The 25179-nt window shown below is 43.5% G+C and overlaps 1 protein-coding gene and 1 long non-coding RNA gene across 2 annotated transcripts in view; one reads left to right on the top strand and one right to left on the bottom strand.

Annotated features, from left to right (window-relative positions):
• The window catches only part of LOC125447602 (uncharacterized), a 45225-nt gene extending 25711 nt beyond the window's left edge, over nt 1-19514 (top strand). Inside the window, exons 5-10 of the mRNA XM_048522154.2 lie at nt 8070-8168; nt 9902-12493; nt 13266-13302; nt 15819-15948; nt 17211-17300; nt 18995-19514. Of these exons, the coding sequence (XP_048378111.1) occupies nt 8070-8168; nt 9902-12493; nt 13266-13302; nt 15819-15948; nt 17211-17300; nt 18995-19136 (3090 nt within the window). The 3' untranslated portion in view covers nt 19137-19514. The remainder of the gene's footprint in view (nt 1-8069; nt 8169-9901; nt 12494-13265; nt 13303-15818; nt 15949-17210; nt 17301-18994) is intronic.
• Nucleotides 1-25179, bottom strand: part of LOC132206326 (uncharacterized) — a 132708-nt gene that overhangs the window by 13621 nt on the left and 93908 nt on the right. The window lies entirely within an intron of this gene.

Raw genomic sequence — 25179 nt, 5'->3', positions numbered from 1 at the left:
TGTGAATCTTCTGCCTGAGTCACAGTGGACTCTTGATTATCACAATTCCACAGGGTTGAAAACTTCAACTTGCCTGTTGTAAATCTGCCACAGAGATATACAGAATTTGCCAACATACAAACATACAAATTAAGAGCAAGGGTCAGTGACTCAGCGCCTCCACTATTCAGTAAAACCGAATTACCCCACATTCCTGCCAATCCACAAAAACTCGCTTGTCAAAAATCTATCTACCTCAGCATTAAAAAGATATAAAGGCTGTACTTCCACTACTTTTCAGGGAAGAGAGTTTCAAAGACATTACAACACTGTACAAAAAAAATTCTCCTTGTTTCTGTGCAAAATGGGGCAACTTCTTATTTTTAAATTGTGACTTACCCTCCACTAGAATCTCCATTAAGAGGAAACATCGTTTCACGTGCGCCTTATCAAGACCATTCAGAATTTGTACATTTCAATTAGGTCACCTCTTATTCATCTACCAGCAGATACAAGCCTAGTCTGTCAAATCTTTCCTGTTAGGCAATGTACCCATTCCAGGTATTAGTCTAGTGAACATTCTATGATCTGCTTCCAATGAATTACTTCTTTCCTTAAATAAGGTGATCAATATCCCTACTTTTGTATTCTGTTCTTCTTGCAGTAAACAACATGCTGCTAGCTTTCCAAATTTCTTGCTGTATTTGTAGAATAACCTTCTGTGATTCATGGGCAAGAAAACTCAGATACCTCTGGATCTTGGAACTCTGCAGTCTATTAATTTAGCTAATTTGATTCTTATTTACCCCTCCTGCCAAAATGAGCAATTTTCCTACATTGTACTCAGCTTGCAAGATATTTCCCATTCATTTGAGCTATCTGAATCCCTTTGTAGCCTCCTTATGTCCCCTTCACAACTTACTTTCCAACCTGTCATTGTGTCATGAGTAAATTGAGTAACTAAAAACTTTTGGTACCTTCATCCAACCTGTTTATATAATTATGAAATCTTGAGGCCCCAGCTGTGAATCCTCTTGTACACTACTTGTTATGTGTTGCCAACCAGAAAATGACACCTATGCTTTTTTCCTGTTTCCCAGCCCCTCATCTGTGATGCCAGGATGTTATTGTACATCATGTGCTGTCATATTCTGCAATAACCTTTGTGACTGCTTAACAAGGGCCCTCCAGAAATCTTAAGAACGGTATATGTACCAATCTCCCTTTATCCAAAGCACATGTTACTGCGCCAACATAAATTTGATTTCCCTCTCACAAAACCATGTTGACTCTACCTGATTATCTTGAACTTTTCTAGTTGTCCTGCTTTAACACTTCTAATAATAGCTCCTTCTATTTCCCTGTGTCAGATGTTGTCCTGATTTCTTCCTGAATCTCTTTAATATAGAATTGTATTTGCTACTTTACAGTTTGTTACTTTACAAGAGAAACTTCCCTGAATCAAGGGATTTTGAGAAAATTAAAACTAATGCTTCGACTATCGCACTTGCCAATTATTTTAAGACCATAGAATGACGCTCGTCAGGGCTTGGCCACTTGCCAGTCCACAGTTTACTCAGTATCATTTATTTGAAAAATGTGATTTGCCTGAGTTTCACATTACCTTCCATTTCCTGGTTTACAGCTATTGCTGCGATATATGTATCATCAGTAATGAAGAGCAGTGCAAAATAGTTGTCCAGTTTATCTGCTGTCTCCTTATTTTCCATTTTTAGTTACATGTACTGACTGGAAATTTAAAATGGAAGTGTTCCATTCCCCAGCAATAATATTTCTCAACTCAAAGGGGTACAATTCATAAAAGGAGCAAAAGAAAGATAACAGCAAAGAGCTATCCAGTTTTGGAACACTTTTATTTCAATTTGTTGTCCCCAGCACCCAGGCGAAGCAAATACATACCTTTGAAATAACTTAGTTAAATAGCGAATGTTGAGAAGATTTGTAGCTCAGGTTGAGGTTCTGGATGTGAGTTTGCTCGCTGAGCTGGAAGGTCAGTTTTCAGACGTTTTGTCACCTTTTTTTTATTTGAAAAAATATACTTTATTCGTAAGATGTACAAAAAAAAACATATTTACACACCTACCCAGTCATGCAAGCCGCTCCGGGTTACCCAGGGGGTACATACACCAACTAAAGGAAAAAAAAAGAAGGCAAAAACAACAAAGCAAAGAAACCACCCCGGCAGTCGTCACCTGGCACAGTCCCAGTTGACCCCCTGACCAGTTGGGGAAGGCGCCAGCTGGGCCCAGTTACCAGATAGGGCCCTTTTTTCTATTCTGGACGAGGGGTTTCATACGGTGGTCTTTCCCCACCGCGCTTTGGCGGCGGCTGCCCCAAGCTTTAGCGCGTCCCTCAGCACGTAGTCCTGGACCTTGGAGTGCGCCAGTCTGCAACACTCGGTCGGGGTCAGTTCTTTCAGCTGGCAGACCAGCAAGTTGCGGGCAGACCAAAGAGCGTCTTTCACCGCATTGATGGTCCTCCAGGCGCAGTTGATGTTGGTCTCGGTATGCGTCCCCGGAAACAGCCCGTAGAGCACGGAGTCCCGCGTCACGGAGCTGCTCGGGACAAACCTCGACAAATACCACTGCATCCCCCTCCAGACCTCCTGCGCATAGGCACACTCCAGAAGGAGGTGATCGACAGTCTCGTCCCCCCCGCAGCCACCTCGAGGGCAGCGTGTGGTGGCGCAGCGATTCCGGGCATGCATAAACGATCTCCCTGGCAGAGCCCCTCTCACCGCCAGCCAAGCAATGTCCTTGTGCTTGTTTGAAAGTTCTGGCGATGAGGCATTCTGCCAAACGACTTTGGCAGTCTGCGTGGGGAACCACATGACAGGATCCACCCTCTCCTTTTCCCGAAGGGTCCCGAGGATACTACGTGCTGACCACTGCCTGACGGCCTTGTGGTCAAAGGTGTTTCTTTTCAAAAATTTCTCCACGAAGGACAGGTGTTACGGAACGGTCTAACTACTCGAAGCGTTCCGCGGCAACGAGGCCAGGCCCATCCTTCGCAACACCGGGGACAGGTAGAACCTCAGTAAGTAGTGACGCTTGGTGTTTGCGTACTGAGGATCTACGCACAGCTTGATGCAGCCGCACACAAGGTAGCCGTCAGGGCGAGGGTGGCGTTCGGTACGCCCTTTCCCCCCATTTCCCAGGTCTTTGTACATGGTGTCCCTGCGGACCCGGTCCATCCTCGACCCCCAAATGAAGTGGAAGATGGCCCGAGTGACTGCAGCGGCGCAGGTCCAGGGAATAGGCCAGGCCTGCGCCACATACAACAGTACCGAAAGCCCCTTGCACCCGACAACCAGGTTCTTACCCGCGATGGAGAGGGACCAGAGCGTCCACCTGCCCAGCTTCTGCTTCAATTTGGTGATACGCTCCTCCCAAGTCTTAGTGCACGCCCCGGCTCCACCAAACCAAACACCCAGCACCTTCAGGTAGTCTGTCCTGACGGTGAAGAGGATGAAGGAGCGGTCGTCCCAGTTCCCGAAGAACATGACCTCGCTCTTACCCCTATTGACTTTGGCACCCGAGGCCAGTTCAAACAGGCCGCAGATGTCCAATAGTCTACTCACCGACCGACGATCGGTGCAGAAGATGGCGACATCGTCCATGTACAGGGAGGTCTTGACCTGAAGGCCTCCGCTGCCTGGGATAGTCACGCCCTTCAGGCTCACGTCCTTCCTGATGGAGGCGGCGAAGGGCTCCACACAGCACACGAACAAGGCAGGAGAGAGCAGGCAGCCCTGCCTGACTCCAGATCTAACAGGAAAACTGTGATTCCCACCCGTTGATCGAGACTGCGCTAACGATGTTGGCGTAGAGCAGCCGGATCCAATTCCGGATGCCCTCCCCGAACCCCAATTTGGAGAGGACGTCCCTCATGTAAGCATGAGAGACCCTGTCGAAGGCCTTCTCCTGGTCCAGGCTGACGAGGCAGGTGTCCACCCGCCTGTCCTGTACGTAGGCAATCGTATCCCTGATGAGCGCGAGGCTCTCAGCGATCTTCCTGCCCGGCACAGCACAGGTTTGGTCAGGGTGAATCACTGACTCCAGGACAGACCTGACCCGGTTGGCTATGACCTTGGCCAGAATTTTGTAGTCCACGTTCAAAAGTGAAATGGGACGCCAATTCTTAAATTCTTCCCTCTCCCCCTTCCTCTTGTAAATGAGGGTGATGATGCCCTTCCTCATGGACTTGCACATTTCCCCTGCCCAAAGCGCACTATCGTACACCTCCAGCAGGTCCTGGCCGACCAGGCCCCACAGAGCGGAATACAGCTCTACCGGTAAGCCGTTGCTTCCGGGAGTCCTATTCCTCTCTAAGGACTTGAGGGCTCTGGTCAGCTCGTCCAGGGATATCGGCCGGTCCAGCCACTCCCTCGTGCCGTCGTCTAAGACCTCCGTGATACACGACAGGAACGACTCGGAGGCCGTGCTGTCCGTGGGCTTCGTGTCGTACAGTCCGGCATAGAAGGATCTGCTGATCCTCAAAATGTCGGGCCGAGACAACGTCACCAAGCCGTCGTCCTCCTTCAGCCGGCTAAGCACAGAGCTCTCTTTGTGCACCTTCTGAAAGAAGAAATGCGAGCACGCCTCGTCCTGCTCCACGGAGTGGACCCTGGACCGGAAGATTATCCAGGAGGCCTCCGCGGCGAAGAGCGAGGCTTGCTGGCCCCTCACCTCGCGGAGGTCCTCCATGACATCGACCCCCATCAACTGCAGAAGGAGCAGGTTCTGCACCCTTTTCTGGAGTCGCGACAGCTTTCCCCGCCTCTCTCTTGCCTTCTGAACACCCTTGAAGTCAAAGAACCTCTTGATGTTCTCCTTCACCGTCTCCCACCAGTCGCCTGAAGACTCAAAGAGGGGTTTCACGGTTCTCCAACCGGCGTACTCCCTCTTAAGCTCCTCGACGTTCTCTGGGGTCAACAGAGTCGTGTTGAGCTTCCACGTCCCCTTGCCGGCTGGCTGGTCGTCCTGTAAGTGACAGTCGGCCAGCAAGAGGCAGTGGTCAGAGAAGAACACCAGCTTGATGCCGGTGGACCTGACCGAGAACGTCCGTGACACAAACAGGAAGTCTATCTTTGAGCGGATAGACCCGTCTGGCCGCGACCAGGTGTACCTCTGCTGCACTCCGTCTGCAGGGGTGCTGAAGACGTCAAGCAGCTTGGCGTCCTTCACCGTGCCCATCAGGAATCTGGACGTGACATCCAGTTGACTCCCCCCACCCGCTGTCCCCATGCCGGATCTCCCATCTGCATTAATGATGCAGTTGAAGTCTCCGCCTAGGATGACCGGCCTGGACATAGCCAGCAGTGGTGGAAGCCGCTGCAGGACGGCCAACTGCTCACTCCGTACCGCTGGAGCGTACACGTTGATCAGCCTCAGGGGAGTGTTCCTATAGGTGATGTCAGCCACTAGGAGGCGCCCCCCCCACCACCTCCTGAACTTGAGAGATGGTGAAGTTGCGCCCCTGCAGCAGAATAGCCAGGCCCGAGGAGCGACAGTCGTTACCCCCCGACAAGATCGAAGGCCCACAGGTCCAGGCGCCGGACCGTTTCCCGTACCTGCTGAGGTGCGGTATCCCGCACTCCTGCAGAAACAGGAGGTCCGCCTCAATGGTGGTCAGGTAGGCCAACATGGACACACATCTCGCGGTTGACTTGACGCTGCGCACATTAATGCTCGCAACTCGTACCCCCATTGTGGGCAGTGACTGCAGTACCCTCCCCAAGTCCAAGGTCCAGCCCCTCCATCTGTCCCTTCATGCCCATTGCCCGGGCTAACTGCTGGATGCTCTCCGGGCTCAGGAAACCGTCCGTGCTGCCTTCTGGGTGGCATTCCCCCGTCAGGGGTGCAGAGGCAGGAGGGTCCGGCTCTGGGTCAGGCTGGGGACGCGCTGTTGCCTCCTTCCCGCCTGGAAGTTCCGGGGGGCCCTCCAGTGCTCCAGCGGCACTTGACTGGGTGTCGGAGGGAGCCTCAGGACACCTCCCGTCACCTGGAAGTGGACTGCTGCCTTCCTCCTCCCTCGAGATCTTTAACTTCTGCTTCGAGTGGGCCCTCTCCGAATCCCCCTCGTCAGAGGAGCTCTTATAGCCCCCCTGTAGCTGCCTCTTCCCGCCTGATGGTTGCGGTTCCTGGGCCCGTCGACGCACCTTCCTCCTTGTTTTCCGGACTGTTGTCCACTCCCCTGGGTCGCCTGTCGCGCCTCCATCGACTCCGGGTTGTCAGGGGGGATGGGAGCCTGCAGGGGTGCTTTGCTGGCCTCGGGGCCCATCCTGCGGGGCTGGGCCCTCCTGCACGGCCTGGCCCTCCTGCACATTAGTGAGGTCCTTGCTGGGCCCTGGTGCCATCCTCTCCTCCGGGGTGGCTGGCCCTGCATTGCCCCTGCTGGCGACCTGGGCGTAGGTGGTCCCCCGCCGCGGTCATGCCCTATAGAGGTGGACCGCTTCCCTGCAAAGGTTGCAGCTTTTCTCTTGTGGGCAATCCTTTGCAAGGTGTCCCTCCTCCCTGCAGTTCCTGCAGATGGTGGCTTTGCAGTCAGCCGCCACGTGACCTGACCTACCACAGGCATGGCAGACTTTAGGTTGCCCTGCATAGGTCAGGTAGCCCCTGCTCCCGCCGATTGCGAAGCTGGACGGTGGGTGTACAACATTCCCGTCTGCGCCCATCCTCAGCGTCACCTTGACCTGCCTCTTACTCGTCCAGATGCCAAAGGGGTCCATGATGTCAGTTAGGTCCCCTTCCACCTTCACGTACCTTCCAAGGAAGGTCAGGACATCAACTGCTGGCACATGTGGGTTGTACATGTGTACAGTCACCATACGGCTCCTCTGCGCTGGCATCACAAACAGTGTGACAGCGGTCAATACAGAGAGGGGGCCCTCACCTCCTTTCTCCTTGAAAACCTCCAGGAAGCGCTCGCAAAGCTTGGCACTCCTGAAGGTCACGTCGTAAAAACCTCCTCCGGGGAAATCCTGCAGGCGGTAAATGTCCGCAGCAGCGAACCCACAACAGTCCAACAGGACCCTCTTCACGAAGAAGGTGCGGTCCACAGGTGCACCTTCATCCACCTTCTTTACAGAAACACGGATGGTGTTCCGGACCCCTGACCTGGGGCACAAGCACTTGCCGCAGCCATCGTTGCATGTTGGCTGCTCCCTTGAACCAGCGTTAGGCCGAAGCCAGCATTAAGATCCACTGGTCGCAAGGGTGCACAGCCAACCTGACGGCTTCCTTCCACCTCCAAGACAGCGCTCTCCTCCTCTCGGTCCACAGGAGAGTGGGTCTTTATTTTGTTCCAGATGTAAGCTGGTTCACTGAGCTGGAAGGTTTGTTCCCAGATGTTTTGTCACCATTCTAGGTAACATCATCAGTGAGACTCCGATGAAGCGCTGGTGTTATGTTCCGCTTTCTATTTATCTGGTTAGGTTTCCTTGGGATGGTGATGTCATTTCCTGTTCTTTTTCTCAGGGGATGCTAGATTGGCTCCAAATCAATGAGTTTGTTGATGGAGTTCCGGTTGGAATGCAATGCTTCTAGGAATTCTCGTGCGTGTCTCTGTTCGGCTTGTCCGAGGATAGATGTGTTGTCCCAATCAAAGTGGTGTCCTTCCTCATCTGTATGTAAGGATACAAGTGATAGTGGGTCATGCCGTTTTGTGGCTAGTTGATGTTCATCACATCCAGAACTTAGTTAAATCTCACATGTATAGTTTATGATTGAATTGTTAGTATGTAATGTGGGTACTGGTTTATTGTTCAGTTCATCATCTGGCCACTAAAGTGAGGAGTTTAAGGGATGTTGCTATATTACGATACTGTAAATTCTGGAAATAGTTCAGAAGAAAAACTGTTCCATGTCTACTGGATATATTTAAGAGCACATTTGCATATGATGAGTTTGTACAGAGTGCTGTGAATATCTCAGTCAAAAAATGTATTTATGGTTTAATTAATTGTACTGCAGATGTCTGCAACACAGAAATATTTAATGCAAAAGCATTTTTAAAAGTTTCTCAGATTTTATTTTTACTTCACCTTGTTTTGTACTTTGACCTAACAGAATTCAGTGGGAAAATATGTTCCTGTCTTTGCAAAACCAAAAAGCCGTCTTTCCCGCTGTAATTCTGTGAAGCATGATGTGGAGAATACAGGCAAACAGGTAGTGTGCTATAGTCATGTCGTGTTGCTACAGTACAGTAGTTGCTGAATTATTGTAACTGATTTTGTAGAACATGGAATCAGAAAGTCATATAGCACAAAACAGATCCTTTGGGCCAACCAGTCCATGCCACCATAATCCCAAACTGAACTAGCCCCACTTGCCTGCAATTGGCCCATATCCCTCCAAACATTTCTTATTCATGTATGTATCCAGTTATCTTTTAAACACTAATTGTACTCACATCCACCACTACTTCTGGAAGTTTATTCCACACATGAATCACTCTCGGTCTAAAAAAGCTTCCTCTCATGATATTATTATTAAAAATCCAGTGAGATTTTGCAATTTAGCATTTTTTTTCTCCTCTGCATAGGGTTTATTTTCTCTGTCTGTGTAAAACCACCCCCAGTTCCTCTGAAAGTGCAGAACCATTGTAATCTTCAAAGTTTAGAGCAATAAACAATGCAGTTTCATCACACGGTAATGCTAATCCTTTGGCTGTTGCTAAAAGCAATGATTTTGCTTTAAGGTATATTAAATAACTACCATGTAAATCACGTAAGATGGTATATATATCTCCTCTGTCTCAGTTATTTCTGTTTGGATCAGTGTGCAAATTGTTTTTCTTCCCTTCTTTAGTTCCTAATGAGGCTCTTTGTCTGTGGGAGGCATCATGGGCTGGGCCTAACTTTGTATATGTGTCCAACAATGGTTACAGGACAGCTGTTGGAAGATTTTCCCTTTGGCCTGCGGAAAATTGAAACTTTCCATTCTTTTGATTGAGATCAGATTTGGGCCTAAGTCCACCTGGCCTCAGATGGCAGTACTTCCCCACAACGCCTTGATGGCATCTGCCCCAACTTTTAGCGCATGTTTCAGTTTACTTGGCGACATAGCAGGCAGTGCACTGAACTAGCCAGTTTTTTTTAATTTCAAAAATATAGTTTATTCATAAAATATATATTTATAAACATTGCATAGTGACTAAAGCAGTTTGATTTACATCAAACATCATAGGAATTTCTTACCTGTACAAGACTACATTTACATACATTTCAGGTACCCCGGGGGTCCGATAATCATCCTCCATTTAACTTTGGCAGAAAGACCTCAGATGGTGGTCTTTCCCTGCTCATCCTAGAAGAACCTTTTTATGTCAGAAATACTTATTTATAAAAATGTCTTTATATACATTTATAGCCACTAAAGCAGTTTGTTTCTGGACAGTAGTGTGAGAAAAAAACAAACATCAATTGGAGTTTAACTCTATCCAACTAACAAACCAAAGCTATTTCCTCCTTGTACAACACTATATTTTCATATATTTGAGGCACGGGGGAGGGTGTTCTAATAACTGAATGGACCCCATTTAACTTTGGCAGAAAGGCCTTAGATGGCAGTACTTCCCCACAACGCCTTGATGGCATCTGCCCCAACTTTTAGCGCATGTTTCAGTTTACTAGCCATGACTCTCAATAAGAATCTTCCTATGACTCTAGTTTTCAGCTGATACTAGTACGCCAGTATGTGGTAGCAATGACCTTAAAGTTACCGTAAGAAAGGAACTCATCAGCCTGTAGTTTTCAAAGATAACATACTTGAAAATGGCGTATTTTTATATAGTGTGTATTTTATTTTTTTGCATACTTGTAAACGAAACCATACTGACCATGCATTTAATTGGACCCAGGCAAGTTTGATTTAATTTCTTTTGCATTTTCTTACTTAAGAGCTTAAACAGCAGTAAAGTGGATGGCAACAGTAGTCCTCAGCACATGGATCTTGGAAGTTCAGAATTTTACCTCCCTGCTGCCAAACACCAAATGCAGATATCACAGCAACCATCAGAGCAGATTGCCTGTAGCACAACATCAAATCATTCAAACCCAGAAGAGTCAGGGAAAGAGACAGATGATGATTCTGTTAAAGAAAGAAGCAATGGCGATGTTTTTCCCTCAGACATGCAAATAAGAACACAGTTTGTAAGTCATGAGACAAAGGAGCAGGCTTGTCACTCAGACCAAAAAAATCTCAAAATTAGTGTAGAAAACAATAAAAAGAACAAATTGGACCACCATCCAGCTGAAATGGATGTGCTGTACAGCACTCCAATCCCAATAGCTAACAGCACACCTTATGAATCACTGCCAACTCTGTCAGACTCTAAAACACAGAACTTAGGCACATGTTTGTCTGATGAACCTTTGGACCATTGCCTTTACCAGGAAAAGACTGATGTTGTGCCAGTCAGCCATGATAAACTGACCCTTTTCCAGGATGTGAAAAAGGAATGCACAATAGCAAGCAGTAAGGAGGTCACTGAGAATGAGGAAGGATGTGTTCTTGTATCTGAAACATTAAAGAATTCTGGTTACAAAGGAAAGAGTGATAATCTTCCAGTGGTCTGTGAAATGCTAACTGGAAGTGAAGTTAACAGACAAGAACTGGCTGTCCAAATGAACTTGATTGCAAGTACACCAGCGAAGAATGATCTGAAAGATACTATTTGTTTACAATCCACTGAAGACTTCTGTTCCAACTCCCTCCACCAGTCATTTGCCACTAATGTTTTAAATCAGATGGACTTCACCTTTAATTCACAAACTGATGTGATAGATAGACAAAAATATGTAAAAGAGGAACTGCAAGAGCCACCCAGCTCTGCGGCCAGGTTAAGCATTACAGTAGGAAATAATGTCCAGCAAAACATAGATGCTTGCCAGAAGGATGATGACATGAATGGGCCTTGCAGCTCTGGTACCGAAGTGACCATCAGCACAATTTTGCACAAAGACTCAGATGCCCATCAAGTTAAACCTCAGCTGCAGTCCAGCCAATGCTTTCTGGAAGATAAAACAGTGGAGATTGAGCATGAGGTTCTACCCGGGCGCCAAGACAAAATGGACATTGAAAGTCAGAAAATTACCCAGAACATTTGTAAAAGCTTTCATAGTCATGAAGTTAATATCGAGCAGTGCAGCTCTGTGAATTGCAGTAATCCTGGTGAGGAAACAAAGCAGCTGAACCAAGAAAAATTAAGTAATAATCACAGCCACTGCCTAATAATGACTGCCTTGACGGCCCAGAGTCATGCTGGGCTGGAGAAACAGTGTGTTGGATCCAGGCAATCAAAGTTTTCAGAAGCTGCATTACTTAACATTGTGCAGGGTTACTGTCAAACTGATCTGCTTTCAGCAAACAAGCCAGTTGTTGCGTCTGAGAGCACTGGGGCTTTAAAAATGAATAATGTAAACAGCTGTGGTTCAGAACCCCAACCTGGACTTAAGGGTAATGTCACTGGATCACAAGAGCTGGAAGTCACTGAAAAAGCCATACCTGTTACAAGCCTCAGTCCTTCTTATGCAACAGTCCATTCAATCAAGACTGAAAGTGTTGTTGCCACTGAAGGCCGTGATCATGAGGTGCTTTTTGACAGTAATTGTGATGGAAAAGCTACAAAGGACAACAAAGAATTAGGCATCAAATTACCACTGGTCATTACTGATGAGCTAAAATCCAGCATTTTTTTATCAATGGATAACAAAGACCTCCAAACTGAAAACAATTCACAGAAAACCTCTGACACAAAAATCAAAGGAGATTTAGATAGACAGATTGAACACAAGGCTGACATTAAAAGAACAAAAGAAGATGTTTCTGTAAGTTTACCAGGCACTAGTATGGAAGACCGTATTGGTAGGCATCAGCAGGATGATAAAACAAAGAAGGAGATTGAAGGAAGTAAATGTGAAAGGAGTGTATCTCCAGGCATAGAATGTGGAGGCATAAACATCAGTAGTATTCAGGAGTCAGCTGTAGAACGATCTGCTCAGCTTTCAGTAAGTCATATTGCAGAGAAAGAACTTACAAATGAAGCTGGCACTCTTGACGAAACAGATTTCCCTGTGGAAAAGTTGGACATGGATCTGGATTGTGACCTCGTGTCTGGAGATGTGAACATATTACCCAAAACTGGTCCAAATCTCACTGCCATTCCAGTAGCCTTTTCACTGCAACAGCCCCCTGAAGATTTCACAAAGAAGCACGGATATCTTCCAATGATGTTTCCACCTTCACATAATGAAATGCCAGGTTCTTGTTCTGACGGCAATGATGTTGACACAGAAACTGGCTGCTATGACAAACTTAAAAAATGTCAGGGAATAAATGGCAACAATGAAAGTAAAGGCTACAGATTGCCCGTGGTGGATGTCCGCTCCTGTGGTATGGAGCAGGGAAGTAAGAGGACTGTGCGAACGCCTCTCAGTGCAGACCAAGTGACTAAAACTAAACAAAATGGATTCCCTTGTGCAAAAAGCAAGGTAAGGATGACTTTATTAGTAAGGGTTAAAAGCATTGCAACAGCGCAGATACTCAAATAAAACAACAGAATAAAGGTTACTGACATCTACTTTTAACAATGATATTTTAATCCTCGACTGCAAATGTATGTAGCAGAATATAAGATTTTCTTTTAAGGAGCTGGTTTAATTTCTCTGTGCCAAGTGTTACTGGCTGAGTTGGTGGCACTGTTACTTATGAATCAAAAGGTTGTAGATGCAAAGTCCTCTTTATCGTATAATCCAGGCTGATAATTGTGTAGTACAGTGAAAGTTTAGCACTATAAGAGGTACCTTATTTCTGCTGTGACTTTAAGCTGAGGCACATTCTTGGTGATTTGGTGGAAATGAAAGATTTCACTGTACAATTTCAAGCAATGAGTTACCCCAAACAACATTCCATCCCCAACTGACATCATAAATGCAAAATAACATTTTTGTTTATTTCACTATTGTTCGTAAGGCTGTTTTGTAGATAAAAATGATTGTTATGTTTACTTTTAGATTACCCTTGTGTAATTTGTTGTTCATGTCTTGTACACATTTGCTTTACTGAGTGAGACTTCGAGTCATTGGAACATCCTCAATAACAGAGACTGTTTTAACTGTCTTTCATGAATATAGCTGCCCTGGACATTGTTACAAAATATTTCTTGCCAGCATGTACTGCAAAATGTTAACAGTGATCAATAAACATAATACCGTTATTGTGTTTTCTTGAAATTTCTCTTAACTTTTGGATCCTTTGTTTTAGGTACTAACCAAACTCAGTCCTCACAAGGTACAACCAGGTAAGTAAACTAAAATGTGATCAGTAATGCACTCAAGGTAGAAAGACTATTATGTACATTTTTGAATGAAGTATTAATTCTTTTTAATTTGACTGTTTTAGTTATTTTATTTTGTTTTTATCCTTTCCGATTGGAATATTCCATGGAGTGCATCATTCTTGAAAAAACACGTACAGTTGAAGGCTTCTCAGAAGCTGTGAAGTTGGCCCAGAGTGACTGGCTGCCTTTCATTCTTCATTCTCTTTTAGTGGTTGAGCCCCATGCTGCTCCATAGCAGTGAGCCAGAGATCAGGAACTGGACTGCAGAAAGAAATCTTGTATGAGACGGCACAGCATATTGCAACTTCTTTAGCAAATATCCTTAAGCTCATTTGTTTCTTTCCTCTTAATAACGAAACCCTTTTGTACTGCTTGCACTTTGGGATGCAGCCAATCGGATTCAAGGCTTGTATCAGTATTAAACTAAAATTTGTTGCTAGGAAATGTTTAAGAGCGCCACAGCATGCTTCTTTCTGACTTTCCATTTTTTCTCTCCAATCTGGAAGTATTTCGATACTAGCCCTTTCAATCTGACAGTGATGTCAAGATTGAGAATTTGCTGTGAAGAATTTTCAGCATAAGTCCCACTCACCGTTGTACAACCCATTCAAATATTATTTTCAAAAGCAAAGTTTTCCCCAGTTAAAGAGCGGGAACAGTTTCTTCCATATGATTATGCCTGGTATCCTCTATAAAGTCATAACATTCATTATAATGAAGCCTCATCCCTATGTTGATCTGTATTCAACAAATATATGTGTAACTGGCATCTGCCAATAAAGTTGAGAAAGACAGTCAAATAGAGATTGAGACAGATATATTGTGAACACTGTCAATACAAGGAACCTTGTAGCGTAAGAGTTCATCCCAAACCTTAACTCAAACATAGGCTGTTTTCTCTTACTTGTTAGCAAATAAATATTCGAGATTGATAGCAGCATGGGTTAGAAATTGGCTAAGAGGTAAGAAACAGAGGATAGGTGTAGATGGGCATTTCTCAGATGGGAGACAAGTTGAAAGTGAGGGATCATGTTGGGACCTTCACTTTGATTTTTCGATTTTTACAAATGATTTAGAGATGGGTGTTGAGGTTAAAATCTCTAAATTTGCAGATGATATTAAGCTAGGGAGAATAGTGAATTGTGCGGAATGTGATGCTGAACAACTTCAGACAGATATTGACAATTTGGCCAAATGGGCAGACACCAAGCAGATGAATTTCAATGCAGAGAAATGTGGCAATGCATTTTGGTGGAAGAAGCTTAGAGAGACAATACAGGCTTTGAGGGGAGTAGAGGAGCAGAGGAACCTGGGGGTTCGCATGCATAATTGTCTGAAGGTGGCCAGGCAAGCTGAAAGAGTTGTGAAAAAAAAGCTTATATGATCATTGTGTTTATGAGTAGAGGCATTGAGTATTAAAGCAAGGAAGCAATGCAACACCTCTACAAATCATTGATCAGACCACATTTGGAGTATTGTGCTCAGTTGTAGGCACCTTGTTTAAAGGAAGAATGTTAAAGTCATGGAGTGTGTGCAAAGAAGATTTAATAGAATGATACTAGGAATGAAGGATCTTCGATACAAGAAAGATTAGAGAGATTGGAGATTGTACTTATTGTCTTTGGAGCAGAGAAAATTAAGAGATAACCTTGTTGAGGAGTTCAAAGTTATGAATAATTTGGACAAAATAAAGAGGGATATTCTTTTCCTGCAAATTGGTATGTCAGTAACTAGGGGTCAAAGTTTCAAATTTATCAGCAGAAGAGCTAGGAATGAGATGAGGAGAAACGTCAATAAGCATATGGATGATGATGGGATAGTGTAGGGAGATGGGCTTAGATTAGTTCACAGGTCGGCGCAACATCGAGGGCCGAAGGGCCTGTTCTGCGCTGTATTATTCTATGTTCTTTTCTCAAAGTTGTGAGAATTTGGAATGTGCTGCCTGGGAGAGTGGTGGAGGCAGATTCTATAAAAGATGTCTAAACAGAGCTGGATATATGTTTGAAGAGATTAATTTAAAAGGCTATGGAGATAGAGTAGGAGAATGGGACTAACTGGGTAGCTCTTTCGGGAGCTGGTACAGACATGATGGAAAAAATGGCCTCCTTCTTTATTGTTAATTATAAAGGTCTGATAGAAAGTAAGACAAAAGGAAAGACAATCATCAGACGTGAGATTTTCTGGACTCTGTAAGGATCCTTGCAAAACTAAATGTTAAGAAGTTCACTGAATTGGAAGAACTTTGTATCACTTGCCTGTATTAAAACATCCACAGAATTACACAGTAGTTTCTGACTACAAAAACATTCAATGGTAATTGCTGATGGAACGTAATTTGCAAAAACTTTTTATAAGCAATATTTCCATGACCCTGAATGTAACAAATAGAGTCATTGTGACCTATAAAATTGTAATTTGGTGGAACACTATTATAATTAGTGATTTGAACCAAAAAACTGGTTGTCCTTTTCTCACAGATGTTGAACATTACAAATTACAACTCATTCAACCAACATTAGAAAATAGAGCAGTGATGGATCTTTCACAACTCAATGCCCCTCAGGAAGATAATGCCAATATATCTGAGCTGGAAGATCTGCACTTAAGGTACCAGTTAAATACTAACCATGTTTTTTAATGCATAAATGTGACGTTAGACATTAGGTGCTGGGTGAAGAGAGCTCATCTTTCATTCTGGGACTTAGGTATAAACAACATTTGTAATGAAAGTAGCTATTGTCCAAGAGTTTGAGGTGTTCTCAAAACAATTTCTAGTTGCCATTAACTCTTACTGAAAACTGTGCCTCAATCTACATTAGTTGGTAGAAACATAGAAATATGGAATAGGAGCAGGAGTAGGCCATTCAACCCATCAGGCCTACACTACCATTCAGCATGATCATGGCTGATCTTCTATCTCCAGTTCTTACTCCATACTCTCCCCATACCTCTTGATGTCTTTAAGGTTTACAAATATATCTATTTATTTCTTAAATATACTCAGTAATTTGGCTTTCACTGACTTTTATGATGGAGAGTTGTACAAGATCCCCATCTTCTGGGTAAGACATTTCTCCTTATCTAGGCTAAATGACCAACCCTGTATCCTGAGACCATGTCCTCTTGTCCAAGATTCTCCCCAAATAACCATACCGGGGACGCATCATTCCTGCATACAATCTCTACATTTCAGTGAGATCCCTTCTCCTTCTAAAGGCCAGATAATACAGGCCTGACCATTTTCCAGTCCATTTTCTGTTCATTTGATATTTCTGTTGGACCAGGATTCAGTTTGTTACCAAATTGACAATCTTATCAATGGCTACATTTGGATAACTAGTAGTTGTGGAAACAGGAGAAATGTTACAGTGGAAAGGCAAAGCCTTCTGATTTTAATTTGCGCCTGCAGTTACTGTGACCTGCCTTAATTGTGAGGGCTTAGTGATGACATTGGTGTTAGAAGTAGAAAACTGCCATATTGCAGATTCAAAACGCTCATTGAAGAGGATGCATTGTTTCCTATTCTTGTGTAAACCTCTAACGATCTCAAGCTCTGAAATAGTTTTCTGGATTTGTTTTTAGAGGACTTGATTTTACACCCAGTTTTAATAATTTTTAACATTAAACAGGTAGGGGGTAATCATTGGCTCTTAAAAACCCCACAATTAAATCTTTGGCTTCAATCTTAGATGAGTCATGAACTGATCCTGGTTAAAATCCGGAATTACAGACAGAGTTCAGAAAGGAAATAGGCGGTTGAGTTGAACGTTTAGCCCTGAGAATTCTTCTTATGTGTGGCTTTATGCTGGTTGTTTGACCGCTTCCATTATGATATAATCTAAGTGCATTTGACCTTGATATGTTGACAGTGAATCTGACTGGCAAGCCTTTTCACCTTCTGCAGAAGATGATGCTACACATGTTGTCTGTGGACTCATTAATGAGCTTTCCAAGATCAAGTAAGTAACCTTGAGAAACCTCAAATCATTTGTGCACTGTTATGATTTCCTGCATTTTTGACAACACTTCACAAACGCTGAAGGAAAAGCAACTAATATAAGTGGTAACATCAGAGTTGTTATTTTGATCTGAATCATTGAAAGTTGTGTAGATCTGTTGAGTTTTGACATTTACTGCAGTGATTGCTGCTGACTACTTCACACATGATTGACAAGTTGTGTTCAGGCCCATCATTTGAACTAGAATGTGAGTCATTAGAGACCTAACTATCTTCTGTGATCATAATCATTTCACAAAAGCTCAGTGCTCTTGGGAATTTATGGGCATTCAGTCCCTAATAAGCTAAGTGTGGAGGTGATGAGTATGAACCAGGAAATTCCACGAAAGAGTAAGATCTGTGGATCCAATATCTATACTGGTAGACATTCCAGTAGGGACTCAAAAGTAACCCTAGACATGGCCAACTTGATGCAGCAGGTTAATAGACTCAGAAAATGCCAGTAAGCTACCACCAATGCTCAGTAGCAGTAGAGTGTACCATCTACAAGATGCAGTGCAACATATCATCAAGGCTCCTTAAACAGCACCTTCCAAACCTTAAAACCACCACTATCTAGAAGGATATGGGATAGCAGATGCATGGGAACACCACCCGCAAATTCCCCACCAAACCACTCACCATCTTAACTTGGAAATATATTGCCATTATTTCGGTATCACTGTGTCAAAATCCTGGAATTGCCTCCCTAATGGCATAATGGGACTACATACAGCACACAGATAGTGGTGGTTCAAGAAGGCAGCTCACCACCACCTTCCCAATGGGCAAGTTGGGATGAGCAATAAATGCTGTCCACACAGTGAAGCTGAAACCCATGAATGATCAAAAATATATTCATCTAAGCACAGGATGCTTTTAGCCGCTATTGTGAGGAAGAATGATAAACTTTAGCAGTGGGAACTGGGCCTTGTACCATTCACTGACCAATGTCAGCAAGGAGCAGCAAATGAAACAGTGTGGTGGGCGGAGAACAGGCCAGCAAGGAAATGGAGAATGGGGCAGTAACTGAGAGGCTGCAGCAAAAGTTGTGCAACATCCGTGCGGGCTAACAATGATGTCAGTGGTAGCCCTGACTTCCTATTTCAATGCAACAGCAGGAGGTATAGTGTTCGTGACCATATTTTCTCTGCAAGTAGAGCAAGCCCTGTTGTTTCATGTCCAGCCAGTTAATTTATTGTTCTCAGAGTTAGGTCTGCCCCCTTTCCCAGTACGAGGTGGAGAAATGGCTGACATTTAGGATTCAGATGGCACATTTGAGCAAACATTTTGCACAGAGCAAATTATATTAAAGTGCAGTGACTTTTTAAAAAGCAAACATAGCATTGAACACTAAGAGCAATGAGATGGCCAGCTGACAACTTTCGTCAAGTATTTGCACACTGAGAGGACCAAACCCTTTATAAGCAGCTTTGGATCCTCAGTTCACAAATCACTGCTGACAGTGCAGCACTCCTTCATTATTGCACTGAAGTATCAGCTTTACTTGCACTGGCCCTGTAATGGGATTTGAGCTGAGGTGAGAACTCTGCAAATTAAGCCAAGCTGACATAATGAAACACTGATTATGTTAATCTATGAAGTACATATTCAAGCATCATATCATAATTGTCTCATGTTTGGTGATCTTCTTAGCCGCGTCATTATGATCACTCATCGGGAGCTGGAGAGCATGCGACGATACAAAAACAGGAGAGTGAGACCAGTTGGCAGACACCTGCATATCTCAAAAGGAACAACAAATGTAACATATTCGATGAAGAGGAAAGATCCATGAGAAGAATTCCAGCTTGCAACCTGAAAAAAGGTTCATGATTTACATGTGGATGCAAAGTATTTACTACTCAGAAACAGGCTGTTCAGCCTAACAGGTCCATGTCCTTTTTTTATCTCAACACAAGCCTCCTTCCCTTCATAACATAATCCCATGATTGTATCCTTTTTGTTTTCTCTCCCTCATGTATTTATCTCGTTCCCTCTTAAATGCAGCTACCTCAACTACTTGTGCAAGCAAGGTCTACCACCTCAGACCGACATTTTCTTCTCAGTTTCTGACTGAATTTATTAATGATTGTTTTCCTTTTTGGTCATGCCTGCAAGTGGAAACATACTTTGCATAATCTGTTGGCCAATTTCTTTATCTTAAATATGGTAAATTCTGATTTAACGTTGTGGTGCTTTTGAAGCGGGCACCTTTAAACAAAAGCAATGTTAAGTGAATCAAATGTTCCCATTAAAATCGGAATAAAAACAGTGATTAGGTTCTACAGGAAATTTATTCCCTGTAATTTGAAATACTTCGTTAAATTCCTGTATTGGTAACTAAAATATCTTCTAAACTAAAATAAATCTATAAATGTAAAAGAAATATCGTAACTTTCTACTTTGCTTGCACTTACATCTGATCCTGCTCTTGAGCCTTCTGTTTGCAATACATAAAAGCCCCTGGATCATCTTATTCCTGCCTACCCTCTGAACTCTGTCCCTCACCTTGACCCTCCTGATGCTGCAGACTTTTTTGTCATTCTTGCCCCTCCCTGACCTTCACAGTTGTAGAAGATCTTCTGGTCATGGTCTCTGCTGCTCCTTGAACTTTCCTGTCACCAATATTTCCGCTTTCCAAAGCTCCTGCTCTCTGCCTGACCTTACCACTTTGTGCTCCTGAGCCCTTGCTTGACATATGCAGTGGGTGCCAGGGAAAGCAGCAGTAACAGCAACCCTGAGGATCAGGGAGTGATAGAGACTGTGAACTAGTGAAAGGAAGGACAAGAAGCAGCAGAGTCTGCTCCAAAATGATGGGTCCATACGACCCACTGTTAGAGCTGGCTAGAAATTGCTTAAATGAAATTCGCAAAACAAGATTATGGACCTCATAAGCTGATTGACATTAAAGCAAACAACTTTTACAGGGCTAGAGACCAAAAAACTGCAGATGTTGGAATCCAAGGTAGATTAACAGGTAGCCTGGCTTGCTGTATTCTTCCAGCCTCCTGTTTGTCTTTAAACAGGTCAACTTAAAGCGGGTACTTTTACCAGGTCACCCCTTGTCCTTCCTTTTCTCGGTCAAAGTAGCTGTTTAATCTTTCCTGATAGGTGTGATCCTTCAGCTCTGGTAGCGACCTGGTTCATTTTCTTGTTCGCACCTTCACCAGTGCCTCTATGTCCTTTAGTCCAATATTCAGATCAGAATTTCTCTGCTTCTCAACTCTTGCCCTTGAGAAATGAGTCCTGATGTTTTGTTATCTTATGTTAAAGGTAGCCCTATTAACCTGTTTCACCATTTATGATCACTTATGTATTTTCACCATCAAATCCCGCCCATCTCTAACCCATGGAAATGTTGTTTCCAAGTGGGGTCTTTTTTATTTTGACTGGATTGCACCACCTTACACTTGGCTAAATGCAGTTCATATGAAAATTAAATGCCAATTGTGAGAGTTTATTAATAATATCTTCTGGCATTTTGTTGCAATCCTCCTCTGTATTTGCAGTAATCCATCTCTGAGGAACCCCCGCCCGGCCCAATCAAGTTTGGCATCATCTGCAAATTCTGAAATGCAAGTTGCTCAAGCAAGTGATAAATAAAAGTGCACCCTTTTCCAACCCTGTACAATGTCACTTGCCACCTATTACCAATCTGAGTAACTACCTTTATCATTTTATTCCCTGTTTCTGTTTTCAAGATACCTCTAAGCTGTCATAAGGGCAAAGCTTGTTCTGTTTGGTTCAACTATTAGGCAGGAGAGGTGGAGAGGTGAAGGAAGAGCAACAGAAACTAAAAGGTCACCTTCAGCAAGCTGATTAGCATAGGCACAGAGTCACTGATACTGTGAGATGGTTATCTGCAAGATAAGCAAGTGTGGAATGATATCCTCTGGTCAGTACGTCAGAAAGTCCAATGCCTGGAGAAAATTATCCCCTCAGGATTACAAGTACTATCAGAGTTTGCTAGTTAAATGATGTGTGCTGGTCTATGCTCCTGCATGAATGACTGTTAGGCAGTAACTGTACCACCTGTTCACTTATTAAAAATATTGTTGTCTCACTGTGTTCATGTGTTTGTAAACTGTATATGAAATAAAGTTTCCTCAAGTATACTTGCGCAATTTTTAAAGTTTTGATTTTGCAGCACACAGTAATTGAGTCAGAAGAGTTTACTATTAATAAAAAAAATCATCCTTTGCTGTTTCTAATGAATTTACACATAGACAGACCACAGTAGACATTCTGAGAAGGGTCTAGGCCCAAAATGTCAGTCTTCCTGCTCCTCTGATGCTGCTCGGACTGCTGTATTCATCTAGCTCTGCACGTTGTTATCTCAGATTCTTCAGCATCTGCAATTCCTACTATTTCTGAAAGAAAATGCAGTATTTCCAGATCTGCCGATTTAACACATCCTCGACTCTTCAAAAAAATTCTGTGCTTTTCAGAGCTCATAAAATGAAATAAATGATTCTCAGATTTATTTTCTTGGCTCCCAATTTAACCTTTTTGCTTATTAATAGGATGCCCCAATAATAAACAAGATGAATTCTGGTTTTTATTATTCAGAAATGTTTCATCACATTGACTTCGATACCCTCACTCCTATCATCAGTGACTTAAAACATTTGTCTGCAGCTGTATTGCCTTTCCAGTTGGAAGGAGTAAAATTATTTTGTTACCTAATTCAGGACCTCAAGGCAGTTTATTTCCCTTCTCCAAAATCTTTTAAAAGAGTGAGCACAAATATTTGAAAGACATGAAAACAATGCCATTTTTACTGCCCCCCTGTGATTCTCCCTCTCGCCTGCCCTCGTTGCTCATATCTGTGTCACGGAGATAAGTCTTTAATTCGTTGGGATTCTACAATTATCCTAGCTAGCTGACCACCCTAGTAGGCTATAAATCTTAAATGGAGCAGTATAATTAAGTGGGGAGGTGGAGGAAAGCAAAAGCTAAACACAGCAATTGAAGTACTACAACAGTCAGACTAAAGGTCCACAGCAGAGACTCCTGTGGCAGTGGGAACATTTATTGGGGCTATTTTATTGGTGAGGGTCTAAAAACAAACATGAAGTGAGATAAATAGCAATCAAGCTCAGGTCTCAGTGGCACCCTTTGTTGAATTTCACAGCATCAGCTACAACTTTGCTATGTGTCACTTCTGTCACATTACCTATCGAAGAAAGGGATTGTTAAGTTCTTTTCATTGAAAGATTTAAATTTCTTTGTTTTTTAAACCTGATGTTGGTAGATGGAGAATTAACTTTGAAAGTCTACAAAGGGGCTTTACCACACTGGTACTGCAGTAATAAGGTGTGTTTTTGAGATTTTTTGCTGCACAGTCAAACCTCGTGTAGTGTATTCTGGTGGCATGTGAACCCAGTCTGGACTTTGCCCTAATGGCCAACACTGTAGTTTATATCGGAACAGAGGAGGGGACAGAAGTCATGTCTTACAAAAACAGAAATTGCTGGCGAAAGACAGCAGGTGTGACAACATCTGCAGGGATAAAGCAGAGTTAACATTTCAAGTCTGGTGACTTCGTCAAAACTTGCCAGACTTGAAACGTTAAATCTGCCTTCTCTCCACAGATGCTACCAAACATGCTGACTAATTTCTGCTCTTGTTTCAGATTGCCAGCATCTGTAGTTCTTTGTATTATTGTAGAAGCCATATGCTGCTGTGTATCCTTTCTAACTCTGACCAGCTGCAGCAGAACTAAGACTAGAGTACAGCTCACTACTGGGAACTTCGTTTACTGTCAGAATCCATTATCATTCCACTCCTTGCTTTAAAGCACACTATCTCAAAGGATGTCAAAAAAGTGGAAACTCAAGGCCTGAATTTCTCTAAAGACAGAGAGCCTCACCATTTTATTAAAATAGCTGTGGAGACCGGAGACCAAAGCCCTGTACCAAAACATGACACAACCTTTTTGTGGATGTGGAGGAATATTACTAAATTGCTCATAGAGCCTGGAAACAGACCTTTCAGTCCATGCCAAACATAATCCCAAATTAAACTAGTCTCACCTGCCTGCTCCTGGCCCATAACCCTTTAAACCTTTCCTATTTGTGTACTAATCCAAATGTCTTTTAAATGTTGTAATTGTACCCATCTTCTGTGGGCTACAGAGTTAACTGCTCAGGTTAAAGTGCAGCTATCTCATACTGATCTGATATGCGCTAGTCGGCTGTCTGCAACATGACTTCTACACATTAGAACAGGTAGGACAAGATCCAAAAGCTCCTGGACTCCTTTGGACAGGTAGGATACCCTTTTGCATATGATTCCAGGCCATCCAAAGATGCTGTCAGAGCTTCCAACGACACTGCCAGACCTGCTGAGTTTTTCCTGTTTATCACACAATACCTACAATGTCAAAATTCAGCCCATTGAATCCAGAACGTCCCTCTGAACAGCCTCCCACAAGACACATCCCTACCCTATCCATATAACCCTGAATTCTCCATGGTTAAGCCACCTAGCCTGCATGTCCCTGAACACTGTAGATAATTTAGTGTGGGCAATCCACCCTAACCTGCACATCTTTGGACCATGGGAGGAAACCCACACGGACATGGGGAGAATGTGCGAACTGCACACAGATAGTCACCGGAGGGTGGGATCGAACCCAGGTTCCTGGTGCTGTGAGACAGCAAGTGCTACCATTGAGCCACGGCGCTGCCTATTTTGTATCAGTGATAATGGGAACTGCAGATGCTGGAGAATCCAAGATAATGAAATGTGAGGCTGGATCAACACAGCAGGCCAAGCAGCATCTGAGGAGCACAAAAGCTGACGTTTCGGGCCTAGACCCTTCATCTCTGTGTTCATCCAGCCTCACATTTCATTATGCTGCCTATTTTGTTTATTTTCCAGCATCCACAGTATATCACTTTGATTGACACATTTGGAAGAGGTCAGATGCCTTTTGGGTGGGGTAAAGTACTCTTTGGCCTATTGTTAAAAAGTCGCATGAATGTGCACAAAAGCGCATAAATTCATTGGAACATTCATTCTCATTGGAGCTGGCAAAAAGAGTTGCCAACTTATCGAGACACATAAAACTCTTTCAGTTTAAATATTTGAAAAATAACTTGTGTTAAAACAATCAATACTTTCACATTCACTCTGTGAGTGTTTTGGGACAGGAATTGTGCTGCATGAATGATCTTGCAACTTGTCAATTTCAAAGTTGGACGTCTGTCGATTCACTATAATTGACACTTCCAAGTAATTATACACTCCGAAGTGAAGTATTTGTTGTTTTTTAAAAAATTGTTCACAGGGATGGCGGCATGGCTAGTATCTGTTGTCCATCCCGATTGCCATTTATAACGTGGTGATATGCTGCCACCTTGAACTACTGTAGACCATGCACCCACGGAGCTATTAGGAAAAATGGTTCCAGGATTTTGACCCAGCAACACTGAAAGATCAGCAGTGTAGTTCCAAGTTAGGATGGTGATAAAAGCAAAATACTACAGATGCTGGAAATCTGAAATAACAACAGAAAATCTGAATGTAGCAGTGGAGAGATGCAAGAGTTAAAATTTTGAGTCCAGTATGACTCTGAATTGGAAAGGATGAGAAAGAGTTAGGCTGGTTTGTAGAGGAGCTGCATATTACTGCAGTATCCATGCCAAGCAAGTACAGACAGTGAGCATTTCCAATGAGAAAATGGTGGAATATTCAGCAGTGATATTGCCATTAAATGGGAAGTTGGTTGAATCAAGTTGACATTTTAAGTGCAAGGTCAAAGAATGGTGTATGGGATGTTGGTATGACTTGGTGCTTGGTATAGGGGCTATAAACCTTTCATGAAGAGGGAT

The sequence above is a fragment of the Stegostoma tigrinum genome, chromosome 35 (genome assembly GCF_030684315.1).
Source record: "Stegostoma tigrinum isolate sSteTig4 chromosome 35, sSteTig4.hap1, whole genome shotgun sequence".
In the NCBI taxonomy this organism is placed as follows: domain Eukaryota; kingdom Metazoa; phylum Chordata; class Chondrichthyes; order Orectolobiformes; family Stegostomatidae; genus Stegostoma; species Stegostoma tigrinum.
This window is presented reverse-complemented; position numbering and strand designations above follow the sequence as displayed.